Source organism: Schistocerca piceifrons, chromosome 8 (genome assembly GCF_021461385.2).
Source record: "Schistocerca piceifrons isolate TAMUIC-IGC-003096 chromosome 8, iqSchPice1.1, whole genome shotgun sequence".
Classification (NCBI taxonomy): Eukaryota; Metazoa; Arthropoda; class Insecta; order Orthoptera; family Acrididae; genus Schistocerca; species Schistocerca piceifrons.
Window position 1 is genome coordinate 109,169,856 of NC_060145.1, and position 14,449 is coordinate 109,184,304.

Genomic DNA, 14,449 nt, shown 5'->3' on the forward strand with positions numbered 1-14,449 from the left:
TGACAGTCGAAACAAATTATTAGTTAAACAGTTTAGGACGGAAAGCTGTTTTGAGGTTTTTGTCTTTGTTTTTGCATGTGAATTGATACAGGTAGATGCCACACATCTTCATGATGGGATGTTGCGATTACAGTTCATCACAAGTTGCCGCATCTGTAGGGCCTTGCATTTGTTCCGCAAGCCGATGTCCTGGCTAAGAAAAGTGAAATGCACCACTGAATACGGAGTGCACCATGACAATAATGATGTGATTATTGAGAACATGAGAAGTCACATAAAATGTTAAATCTAATTAATGTAATGTTAAAGTGAATGTACGAATGCAAACAGGGTACAGCAACACCACACGTATAAATTTATTGTACACACACACACACACACACACACACACACACACACACACACACACACACTCTCTCTCTCTCTCTCTCTCTCTCTCTCTCTCTCTCTCTATCTGCAAAGCAGAGTTTGCACTGTCTCGAAATTTCCTAACTGATTAAGACTATTTGCTGCACTGGGCTTCCAGGAGTTCTAGTCCTTGAGGAATGCAGGTTTTTTGTTTAGTTTGGAAATTTAGAGATAGGTGCTAGAAGAAGTAAAGATGTGAGGGCATATCGTGAGATATGCCCGGATAGCTCACAAAGTAAGAGATGCAAAAGACAAGGTTCTGGTTTTGGGATGCAGTGCAGGACATAGTTTTAATGTGCTATTAAGTTTATCATAAAATTAATATAAGCATGCCATCTTTGACAGGCAAGCTTGAAACCTTAAATGTAGCATCAATTGTAAGACCTACAGAACTCAAAATAAACTGAAAATTTTCAATGTCAGAAGGAGCTCTGTAATAATTAACAGACACAGGCTGTGTTCTGATCAATGTAGAGTATTTGTCGAACAAAAAGTCAATTCTTACAGTAATGCGTCCGTATGTTCTGTGTTAAGACAACGCCAGATTACCAAAATACAAAAGACAGACATAATACAATTGTCACATGAAATCAAACGTGCTCTGTCTGGACCTCAGATTCACCTCTACTCAAACACACAAGATCAGCACACAATGTTCCTTCAAATCTATGGAGCTATATCATGTAGAATTGGATGAATCTTAGGTATAGACAAGATGAAAAAGGCCCTTCACTCGCCTAACAACTCTGAGGCTAGCCATGGCCTCGAGGGCCATGTGTTTATAATATTCCACATGGATGTGGCAGCAGCTATACAAGACAATCTGTTCACACCATTTCCCCTGCTGGAGGCAACTCTAGTGGCTCATTGGGCACAAAAATCTGAAAAAAAATCTGCTGCTGCAAAAAAGATCTTTGGCTCTAATAGTAAACTGCAATCAGCTGTGCTCTCTGATCTACATGGTATTCATCCATACATAGCATTAATGCCAACTGTTGATGTAACATGAAAGAGTACACTGCCTAGCACAATTTATATATTGATGATGTAATTTATATTATAATGTGACAACAGTGACAAATCCAGTTTTATTATCTGACTTCAGCGATTCTATATTCGCCTAATTGGTGATGTAAATGCTTTGAAGAACCTTATGATAGTCAGTCAACCAAAACTGGTTGTTTAAATAAAGATTTTATCATAAGGTAAGGCTGTAATTATGACTTTTTTTAAATACCTATGAGCTGTGGGGCATCACAGTGATATACTTCAGTTTACAGCAGTGTAATTAATTTCTAATAAACTCTCTGTAATCTATATTCTTTGTAGTTAATAGATTTCCTAGTCATCATCTTTTCCCGCAGAGAATTCCTCCGAGACTCCCTGTTGGCCAAATCAAAGTCTCACTCTGGCATTGGTCAACAGGCTTTAAGTTTTTGGTAAAACCCAATTCCAGGATGTGACGTGACAGCTGGAGGAAAGTGAGGGTAGGAAAGTGAGAGAGAGTTAGGGCAGAGAAGGACAGAGGACAAAAGCACCGGAACGAGAGTTAAGAAATGAGGAATGGAAGAGAAGTTATACCAGAGGAAGAGGAGGAGAAATGTGAAGGAATAAGTGAGAGAGAAGAAGTAAGAAGCGAAGGAGGAAGGCAAATATGTTGGGAGCGAAGAAGAAAAACAAAGAGTTTAAGAAAATGAAGAGGGGAGAGAAAGAAGTACACACAGAAGAGGAGAAAAAACAGTCAAATCCATATTTCACAAAGCTATTAATTAAGCTGCAGTTTTTAAAATATATGGTCTCTCTATCATTCAGCTGCCTCTGGATGGAAACTGAGTGAATGTAGGAATATTACAATAGGTATGAATCACAGCAGACAAGAAAAATGGCATGGAGTACTCAGGGCAAAATTATTACAGCAAAGATATACTCCCCATTAATAAGCTGCACACGTAAGTGTGTATTGAAAACTAGGATGCTTATGGTAGAATCAGCTACCTCTTTACCCAGTATCACTAATACATGCTATTCTAATGGCAATCTACCGGAGGTAGCCAATTTGAAATTTGAAAATAGCCATAGCCATTCTAAGTTAGAGAGGAGAGCTGATGTACAAGTAAAGCAGTTCCTCATTTTTAAGGTTGGCCTAAATACAAAAGTGCGTCCTAGGCACAAACCTTCTTGGGCTCGCCGATTTACCAGTTTAACATGGATCTTTGTGCAGCTCAGTATTCTCCACATATACTAATCATTGCCCAAGATTAAAGAAGTGATAACTGACAGGAACAAGTCTCTGGACCGAACCACAACCACCTTGATTTGTAGCCTCCAGCTTACCAACAGGGAGTAATAGTGGCAGCTTAATGTTCCTACTCGTCTGACCTCGCACCTACGTGTTACACAGCAACATAAACCTTGCCATAGTGTGTCACAGGATTGTTGGTTGTGACCTGATTGTGTGGTGCAGATATTAAGCTCTGCAAGTGCTCAGTGTTATTCAGTGGAAGGTAGGAAACCAAGAGTTCAACATCATGTCAAAAATGAAGTCATTAGAGACGGAGCAAAAGGACTTATTAAGGAAGGACAAGGAATCAAATTGATTGTATCCTTTCACAGAAATCTTCCCGATATGTACGAAATTTAGGGAAACAATAGAAACACATGGCCAGATAGGAATTTTCACCATTATCTTCCTGAGAGTAAGTCCAGTCTCTACAGTGCCACCTCGATGTGTGTTATTTGATAGGCGTAGGCTAGCGGCATCTGCCTGCCTCCCTCTTCATCACACACACACACACACACACACACACACACACACACACACACACACCTCTCTCTCTCTCTCTCTCTCTCTCTCTCTCTCTCTCTCTCTATACTTCACAGCAGAAATGATATTGATGATTTTACTATATTCATTCTTAAAAAAGTTGTGCAAGATTTACAATCTATAGAAGTCATACACAGCAGACTTCATTCTCTCACATGAGACAGTGCTGTAGTTGAGAAAGCCCTCTATCGAAGTGTGACCAGCAGCTATTAGCACACACTGTCTGAGGCAACTGATGAGCTCCACAAAATAGTCTGACAGCAGAATTAAATTCTGGAAGTACCAACACTATTTAAAAGGGCATCAAGACCTTTGTTAGCTTCAATACAATATAGAACCAGAAGAAGAATGACACCATTAACATAACAACATAGGAAGCACTGTCCAAAGGCGTGCACCTCATGGATCAGGAACTGGGTAAACTTTATATAATAAATTCCCTAGAAAGCATTGTAAAATACCGTATTTACTCGAATAATCCGCGCACCCCAATTTTGAGGAAGAGGAAAAAAATAAAAAATGTTGCTTTAATTTGTTTTATTTAAAAAAAATTGTTTCAATGTTATGATGTTTTCAAAAGTACGTATAATAACTACTGGTTTGAAGCAACGCTGCTGTACAGGTTGATACATCATTAAAAAACAACCGATTCAGCGGCGTGCAGCTGGCCGGCTGGCCCAGTAGACGGGCGGGCGGCCGGCGAACATTATCACCGCCAGCCGGGACTCTATGCGAACCTACAACAGCAAAAAAAGAAATGTGAATTATCTTGTTTAAGAATTTGTTAATACGATATGTGCAATAAAATATTTTAGTCAATACCGGTACGTTTCCTCTCTTACCCCTCTATCCATCACTTTCATTGTCATCACTAGCGGGAGAATCATTGTCGTCTTCACCGTCTTCCCACAGAGCGTCGTCCTCTGTTCCATCCAGTGAATTGGTGATTCCACATTTTTTGAAGGATTTTTCCACCAGTGGTTGCGGAATGGAGTCCCATGTACGTTTCACCCATTCACAAATCTGGGACAAATCCGGCCGTTTGATTTTTCCACTAGGTGTGAACTTGTGGTTTTCATCAGCCATCCATTGTGTATATCGCTGTTTAAATGCAGCTTTGAATGGCCGATATATACACACATCTAGTGGTTGTAGGATGGATGTTAGGCTTCCAGAGATAATGACCAAGTCAGTTTTCCCTTTTTGTAATTTGTCTCACTCTTCCTTAGTTGTATGTCCGTGGAAGCTGTCCAGGACCAACATGTTGCGTAAATTCAGTAACTCACCAGGACGACGTTGCCAAACATGTGTCAACCAGTCAATTATAAGTTCATTGTCCATCCACCCTTTCGGATTCGCTCTCACTAATACCGGTACGCCTATTACTGATATTTTCGGAATAGTTTTCCGTTTAAATATCGCGTAAGGTGGTAGCTTTCATCCATCGCCAGTTACACACATCACTGTATATCGTCGTTTCTCACTGCCACTACTTCATATCATGATGCTGGATTCTCCTTTCCTGTTCACTGTGTTGTCGAGCGGCATCTCAAAATAAGACTGGCGTTTGATCTGCATTACCAATTTGCGATAATATATAGGGCTGTTTACGGCGTAGATTTATCATATAACGATGAGAATTCACTATTTATTCCTCGTAATCGCCTGGAAGCCGCTGAGAGATAGTTTTCCTCCAGAATCCTAAACCATTTCGGTTGAAAAATCTTGATAGCCAGCCCCGGCTAGCTTTGAAACTGGTAATGCCTAGTTCTTTGGCTAAAAACAATGCTTAAAGTTGGCACATTTCGCTCGTCACCGCGCATCCGTATTGTCGCTTCTCATCTACATAATCGCAGAGCCTTTTCTTGAGGTCCGGATGCTTCGCTTTTTGGCCGCGAAATGCCCGGCGATTACTATTACCGGTAGTTTCTTGAAGCTGCGTTTTATTTTTTCGCCAGTCGCGAATACAACTCTCACTCACATAGTACTATCTTCCTGCGGCATGGTTTCAATATTCTCGGCTTCTTCAATAATTTCACTTTTTCTTAAGCAGTGTACGAGCGATAACGAGAACTTGTAGCCATAATTAACAAGTTTGAAGACATTAATACTTCACTCCTAATGTGCTACTGATGCGTCACAGACTGAGGCGGCAACAATGCAATAGTATAATGGGATGTATTGTTGGAGGCGGAGCAGTACCAACAATGTTTCGAATAATCCGTGCACCCCAGTTTTTCGTCCTAAAATTCGGGAAAAAAGTGTCGATTATGCTAGTATATATGGTACATAGGAGACAATACTATTCTTATACCACATAATAAAATTTCTCATTTCTTCTGCAGATGGAGTGTAGGAAGAATGACTTGTCCTATGCATTTGTGAGAGCCGTTATTAGCACAGTTTGTTTCTCACCGGAAAGTGGAGCAGTTGAACTTAGACAGTTGGTTTTTGTAATAAAATAAAATCTTGGTTCATGTATCTAACAGTTTTGTGACACAATTTCTACCAAACAAATAATCCTGTGACTACTCAAAGTGACCTCCGTTACTTCCAAACTTTTGTTGTTGTTGTGGTCTTCAGTCCTGAGACTGGTTTGATGCAGCTCTCCATGCTACTCTATCCTGTGCAAGCTTTTTCATCTCCCAGTACCTACTGCAACCTACATCCTTCTGAATCTGCTTAGTGTATTCATCTCTTGGTCTCCCTCTACGATTTTTACCCTCCACGCTGCCCTCCAATACTAAATTGGTGATCCCTTGATGCCTCAGAACATGTCCTACCAACCGATCCCTTCTTCTGGTCAAGTTGTGCCACAAACTTCTCTTCTCCCCAATCCTATTCAATACTTCCTCATTAGTTATGTGATCTACCCATCTAATCTTCTGCATTCTTCTGTAGCACCACATTTCGAAAGCTTCTATTCTCTTCTTGTCCAAACTATTTATCGTCCATGTTTCACTTCCATACATGGCTACACTCCATACGAATACATTCAGAAATGACTTCCTGACACTTAAATCAATACTGGATGTTAACAAATTTCTCTTCTTCAGAAACGCTTTCCTTGCCATTGCCAGCCTACATTTTATATCCTCTCTACTTCGACCATCATCAGTTATTTTGCTCCCCAAATAGCAAAACTCCTTTACTACTTTAAGTGCCTCATTTCCTAATCTAATTCCCTCAGCATCACCCGACTTAATTAGACTACATTCCATTATCCTTGTTTTGCTTTTGTTGATGTTCATCTTATATCCTCCTTTCAAGACACTGTCCATTCCATTCAACTGCTCTTCCAAGGCCTTTGCTGTCTCTGACAGAATTACAATGTCATCGGCGAACCTCAAACTTTTTATTTCTTCTCCATGAACTTTAATACCTACTCCGAATTTTTCTTTTGTTTCCTTTACTGCTTGCTCAATATACAGATTGAACAACATCGGGGAGAGGCTACAACCCTGTCTTACTCCCTTCCCAACCACTGCTTCCCTTTCATGTCCCTCGACTCATAACTGCTATCTGGTTTCTGTACAAATTGTAAATAGCCTTTCGCTCCCTGTATTTTACCCCTGCCACCTTTAGAATTTGAAAGAGAGTATTCCAGTCAACATTGTCAAAAGCTTTCTCTAAGTCTACAAATGCTAGAAACGTAGGTTTGCCTTTTCTTAATCTTCCTTCTAAGATAAGTCGTAAGGTCAGTATTGCCTCACGTGTTCCAGTGTTTCTACGGAATCCAAACTGATCTTCCCCGAGGTTGGCTTTTACTAGTTTTTCGATTCGTCTGTAAAGAATTCGTGTTAGTATTTTGCAGCTGTGACTTATTAAACTGATAGTTCGGTAATATTCACATCTGTCAACACCTGCTTTCTTTGGGATTGGAATTATTATATTCTTCTTGAAGTCTGAGGGTATTTCGCCTGTTTCATACATCTTGCTCACCAGATGGTAGAGTTTTGTCAGGACTGGCTCTCCCACGGCCATCAGTAGTTCCAATGGAATATTGTCTACTCCGGGGACCTTGTTTCGACTCAGGTCTTTCAGTGCTCTGTCAAACTCTTCACGCAGTATCGTATCTCCCATTTCATCTTCATCTACATCCTCTTCCATTTCCATAATATTGTCCTCAAGTACATCGCCCTTGTATAGACCCTCTATATACTCCTTCCACCTTTCTGCTTTCCTTTCTTTGCTTAGAACTGGGTTTCCATCTGAGCTCTTGATATTCATACAAGTCGTTCTCTTATCTCCAAAGGTCTCTTTAATTTTCCTGTAGGCGGTATCTATCTTACCCCTAGTGAGATAGGCCTCTACATCCTTACATTTGTCCTCTAGCCATCCCTGCTTAGCCATTTTGCACTTCCTGTCGATCTCATTTTTGAGACGTTTGTATTCCTTTTTGCCTGTTTCACTTACTGCATTTTTATATTTTCTCCTTTGATCAATTAAATTCAATATTTCTTCTGTTACCCAAGGATTTCTACTAGCCCTCGTCTTTTTACCTACTTGATCCTCTGCTGCCTTCACTACTTCATCCCTCAAAGCTACCCATTCTTCTTCTACTGTATTTATTTCCCCCATTCCAGTCAATTGCTCCCTTATGCTCTCCCTGAATCTCTGTACAACCTCTGGTTCTTTTAGCTTATCCAGGTCCCATCTCCTTAAATTCCCACTTTTTTGCAGTTTCTTCAGTTTTAATCTACAGGTCAAAACCAATAGATTGTGGTCAGAGTCCACATCTGCCCCTGGAAATGTCTTACAATTTAAAACCTGGTTCCTAAATCTCTGTCTTACCATTATATAATCTATCTGATACCTTTTAGTATCTCCAGGGTTCTTCCATGTATACAACCTTCTTTCATGATTCTTAAACCAAGTGTTAGTTATGATTATATTGTGCTCTGTGCAAAATTCTACCAGGCGGCTTCCTCTTTCATTTCTGTCCCCCAATCCATATTCACCTACTATGTTTCCTTCTCTTCCTTTTCCTACACTCGAATTCCAGTCACCCATGACTATTAAATTTTCGTCTCCCTTCACAATCTGAATAATTTCTTTTATTTCATCATACATTTCTTCAATTTCTTCGTCATCTGCAGAGCTAGTTGGCATATAAACTTGTACTACTGTAGTAGGTGTGGGCTTCGTATCTATCTTGGCCACAATAATGCGTTCACTATGCTGTTTGTAGTAGCTTACCCGCATTCCTATTTTCCTATTCATTATTAAACCTACTCCTGCATTACCCCTATTTGATTTTGTGTTTATAACCATGTAGTCACCTGACCAGAAGTCTTGTTCCTCCTGCCACCGAACTTCACTAATTCCCACTATATCTAACTTCAACCTATCCATTTCCCTTTTTAAATTTTCTAACCTACCTGCCCGATTAAGGGATCTGACATTCCACGCTCCGATCCGTAGAACGCCAGTTTTCTTTCTCCTGATAACGACATCCTCTTGAGTAGTCCCCGCCCGGAGATCCGAATGGGGGACTATTTTCCCTCCGGAATATTTTACCCAAGAGGACGCCATCATCATGTAATCATACAGTAAAGCTTCCAAACTTAATGTCTGCTATTAGTGAAACTTCTTAGTGGTTCCACTGACTTTGGCAGTATTTCAATACAGGTTTTACGACTCTTTTGTAAGCAGTATCTTTTGAAGATAAATTACAGTTCCCTATTATCCTACTAGTAAATTATAGACTATCATTTGCTTTACATACATTTAAATCTATGCCCGCCAGTACATTGCACAATCTGCCGTACGGTGTGGCGGAGGACATTTCATAGCAGTATTAGTGAAGTTCCATCCAGTCCCAATGGCATACTGAGAAGAAGAAAAATGAGTGCGTATAATGCTCTGTATCTGCCCCCATCTGTCTCATCATGTTCTCATGGTCTCTACACAAGATACATGATGGTGGCAGCACAACCGTTACGCAGTCTTCCTTTAAGAGTTATTTCCTAAATTCACCCATCTGTGATACCACCACCCTTCTTCCAAAGAGTCTTATTTACATTCTCCTGGAATCTCTGTTACACTTTCTCATTACTGAGTGAAGCGGCACAGTGGTTAGCACACTAGACTCTCGTTCAGGATGACGGTGGTTCAAACCTCCATGTGGCCACCGAGATTAGGGTTTTCTGTCATGCAAATGCCGGGATGGTACTTTTGAAGGGCATGGCTATTTTGCTTTCCCAGCCTTCCATGATCCAAACTTGTACTCAGTCTCTAATGACCTCCTTTCACTTTCTCACTAGCCATACTGACATGTTACAACCCTAGCACAGCCTCTCTGACATTCTTTCCGCTGTAATGACTGCTTGGTAAGGACTCCAGACACTGAAGTAACACTCCAGAACTACTTGTGCTAGCGTTTTTTGTGCAATTTCCTATGTAGAGGCACAGCAATTTTCAGAATGCATCCAATAATTTTAAGTCATTTATCTTTCCTACTCCTGATTTTGTGGTTTATCCCACATCATATGGCTTCTTAGTGCTTTCCCTAAATATTTAGAAGGTGTGATGTACTCCAGAAGTTCACCAACAATCTTGTAATCTGATACTATCAAATTCTCTCTCTCTGTTGTATGCATTATCTTGCATTTATAGACGTTTAAAGAGAGGTATCATTCATTATATAAAGGAGAAATTTTATTCCCTTACAACTGCCCAGTGAAGACACTTTCCAGCAAACAATAGCAGTCACCAACAAATTGGTCATGGTCAAAGTTCTCAATGTGATTCACCTATTGCCCACTGCCCTATGCTCTACTAGAGGATCAGGTTGTTTGCAGTGTCAGCTAGTGTGGCGTTTATCACCCACATGTTCCATTTCCAATGATGAGTGTAAGCCATTTGCTTCATTTCTGTTGGTGTTTCTTGGTGTAACTACAATGTCTACTGAAATACAATATAAAAAGTGTGTAGCTAGGGTTTTGGTTTCAGTCAATAATCGTGAAGGCTTGACAAAGAATTGCACTTAAAAGACAAAGGTATTACTTTATGTCCAATGTGTAGAAATACCTTGAAATAAAAATGAGAAATAGGGGGTACTCTTACCAGTTTCCTAAATACAATGATAGAAGTGTGTCATACTAGAAACAGAAAGCAAGAGAGGGCGATCTAGCAGAACCATCTTGTATTGATGCACTAGGTATGAAGAAAGACACTTTAAAACATAACAAATGAGGGACCACATGCACAAGACAGACAGTATAAGAAACAATTGCCATGCCTTGTTCTTGGCAGTCTTGCTCCCCATAAAATGTTGATGCAGCAAGGAGACACAGCCACAATGCACATTTTTTTGTCAAAATTAAAGACAATTTCCAGGACATAGTTAGACTGATGGGACTTCTAGAAAGCCAAGTCACAGTGTTACAAAGCATTGGACTGATGACAGGAAGAAAGTGTCACGCACAGCTGATGAAGGCAGAATTATTCCATTACACGGCGGCACACACGGCGGATTTACTTGCAGCTGCCAACTGTGAGTATTAAAGAAATGAAACCACACATTTTTAATTTTTTTTTAAGTTCTTTGCTTACAAGTTTAGAAAATCAATCAATAATAATTCTCAATAATGATCCTTATCAAACCATTTATAAAAGCTATGGTTCCAATTCCGTCCTCTCAAAAGGAAAATATCATTCATTCAATGGTTATGAGAACACAGTGGTACTGTTGACACCCAACTAAAAACATCAGAGAATCTAGAACTCTTGTCACTTCATGAGCAACAATTTTAATAAATTCTACTAGGGAGAGTAACCAACAGAAACAGTGATTTGATATAATGCTTACCCTAGTATCACCAGTCATGAACATCGACAAAGGCCAACATGTGGGACGTGGGACAGACACAGAGACCACACTGTGCAGAACACTTCGGGCAGCCACCTTCTTACGTTCACATCACTACAGCACTGTTCCCACTGAGTCGATACAATATGCAATATGACAAGTTTCGATAAAGGTCATACAATGCGATGTGGTGTGGTGTGATGCTTATCTGTGCAGCACTTATGTTCCCACTGGGTGACACGACAATCAACGAGATAGCACAAATACATCAGTAGCAGCAAGCATTATAATTTTTTACAAGGTGTGACAAAAGATACTGTTCCCACGATAGGTGGTAGATGACAGTTTTAGGTGGTGCAGGTTTTGAACTGTGGTTGCGTCAAATGCCAGTAGAGGTTGGGCCTTTGCTATGTTGTTTGCAGTGCTGCCAACTTCAGCAAACAACTATGTGGTAGCAACTACTGTATGCTATATTTTAAGCTTTGCTCATTGTTTTACTTTATTTTGAAGTCAGTTAAGTGACTAATCCAGCTCATCATGGAGACTGATTATGACCTTCACAACGCCAAAGGGTATCTGTGATCCTGCTTTCACAAAAACGCAGAATGGAAGTGCAGGCTGCCGCCCTACGAGAGGGAGGTGAGGCTTGTTTCCCCGCACCCATCATCTCCCCTTTTGCAGTCATCATTTTAATTTGTTTATGATCATGGCTGATCACCAATTTATAGTGGCTGCACTCTGCTCAGTTGCGACAGGTAAACAAAATCTGTCAACATATTTTAACCATGTATAAATTCTTCCCCAAATATGCGAATAGAGCTATTTCCAGTTGTTCTTCCATACCAAGCGTGCCTCGTCTGTTCTATCTTTAGCGTTGTCAGGTATGGTTTGCACAGCTATGAATGCCAACAAAAAGGCCAAAATTAATATTTTGGAGATTATGTAATTACCAAATATGAAGGGAAAAGAAAAATAATGTCGAGAAACACATTCAACCAGACGAGCACTCAGTTTACCAGTGCTTCTCAACAGATAATCAAATGTTGAAGGCTTAACAATTTCAAAGCAGCAGGGACTGTCTTCTGGCAAATAGTGATATAACATTTTAAATTTGTACATCTAATCATTTATAAACCCAAAGTAGTTAGATGCACATTTCACCAAAAACAGATGCTACATTTTTAGATCCCTATTCGAAAGTATCAGCAAAAAGTCACAATAATCTTTTGGTGCCAACAGCAGGCAAAATACATGTACAGACCGGAGAGCAAGCAGCTAGCCAATGATTAATCAGGAAACCCAGCATAAATATTTGATTTCTTCTTCTGCTTAGGTTGCAGTGAACTTCACCACTTAATGCTCCACAAGAGTCACCTCCAACACCACCCTTTGTGAAGAGGATACCAGGTGTAATGAAAACTGCATCATAATTCACAAGAGCCAAAAATTAACTTGAAGTCACCTGTGAGAAGGGCTGTGGTGCATGCGAGGAGTGGAGGCCTCTGGTCGAAGTGTGAGCTGCTGAACACACTGGATGTCCATCGTCTTCTTGGATGCTTTGCCTGCTTGAGATACAGATCCAGTAGGCTGACTTTTAGCTGGTATCCCATTAATTGCTGAAAATTAAAAGGGGTATCATACTACATTTCAGTTGTTTCAAGCTGGAAATCTGACCCAGTCGCCACGATGTGAGGAAGAACTCAGTGAAAGAAACCAGAAATTCTTCAGGTAGTGACAGTATATCAGCAAAATTTTATATAAAATTATTGCTTTCTCTTTAAGGCAAGTCTGCAAAATGCTTCTTAGGCATATTTTCACAGTTACACAGAAACATCTTAAAAACTTTAGTTTTATCCTGATGAAATTTTCTATACTTGTTGCCATAGGAAATGGCTTTGACTGACTAATAAACACTAAAACACACACACACACACACACACACACACACACACACACACACACATACACACACACACACACACACAGACAAACAAGAATTATTGAAGATAAACTCACAACTCTGTCCTTTCGATTTTTCAGCCGACAGCTGTGACGTAAGGCTCTTGACTCTACTTCGTAGATCCTCCAGTTCCCGCATTGCTCCAGGGGGCATATATTCCTTTTGCCGACCACCACCAGAGGAACCACCGAACAGTTTATCTGTTAAGGTCTAGGTAAGAAAAAATAGAAAAACAAATCCTTTGTTCAACTGACTGTAGCATATCAGCTCTGTGACTATCTCAATTTCACAGTTTTGCAGGTAAAGCATGGAAGGGAGAGAGAGAGAGATAGAGGGGTAGGGGGAGACAGGTGTGGGGAGAGTGTGATAGGGGAGACAGGGGGTGGGGAGAGTGGGATAGGGGGAGACAGGGGTGAGGGAGTGAGAGAGCGCAAACTTCCGTATAGAAGACCACAAGTTGCTATCAATCATGGATCTTTTCTTAAGGGACAAATGAGGTACATTTCTTACATATAACTATAACTTACTTGTCTCTGAAATACAGTGATGAGCCAAAACATTATGATCACTGCCCATGGTGAGGCTGAATGCCTCCTGGTGGTGCAGCAGGCATGTGACACAGTAAGAAAAGAATGGGCGAGACACAAATGGGTAGTCATTATAGTAAAGATACGGGCTGTACAATTGCAGTGGCCACAGCATCACTGGGTTTTGACTGTGGATCAACAGAAATGTCTTGCCTCGAAAACAAATTGCGCTTCTTGTTTGTTTATTTATTTATTTACACGTCAAGTTCTGTAGGACCTAATTTCCAAGGTCATGGAACATGTCAATACATGAAATTACAACATGAAAGTAATAACAGATGAAAATAAAATGTTTGAGAGCCTGAAAAAACTCAATCCATAAGTTTAAGTAAATGCAATCAACAATTCAATAAGAATCAGCTTAATTTTTCAAGGAACTCCTCCACAGAATAGAAGGAGTGACCCATGAGGAAACTCTTCAATTTCGATTTCAAAGCACGTGGATTACTGCTAAGCTTATTGGGCTAGTGAAAAGAAAGATTAAATAAGAAAGAATATAATACATTTATTGGTATACATGTTCCATATTAATCTTCATTTATATATAATAGAGAAGTAGTTGTGGTCATACAGGGGTGCATTTCTCTCTCTCTCTCTCTCTCTCTCTCTCTCTCTCTCTCTCTCTCTCTCTCCCCCCCCCCCCCCCCCTATAGAGCTTAACATTTTACTTTTGTATAGTTTTTTGTTTGTCTTTCTATATTTAATGATGATGTTTTGTTGGGGTGACATGAAGAATAAATAAACTCTTCATTATTATATCATTGATTTATGTTTGTTGTTTTGATCCATAATTTATTATCATAAGATTAAGTTACCTTAGGGATAACAGCGTAATTGTTTTTGAGAGCTCATATCGA

General features: G+C 40.0%; 1 protein-coding gene across 1 annotated transcript in view; it reads right to left on the minus strand.

Moving 5' to 3' along the window:
- The window catches only part of LOC124711300 (citron rho-interacting kinase), a 217,559-nt gene that overhangs the window by 73,793 nt on the left and 129,317 nt on the right, over window positions 1-14,449 (minus strand). The window contains exons 22-23 of the mRNA XM_047241304.1: window positions 13,062-13,215; window positions 12,508-12,661 (exon numbers count right to left, since the gene is read on the minus strand). Coding sequence (XP_047097260.1) covers window positions 12,508-12,661; window positions 13,062-13,215 — 308 coding nt within the window. The remainder of the gene's footprint in view (window positions 1-12,507; window positions 12,662-13,061; window positions 13,216-14,449) is intronic.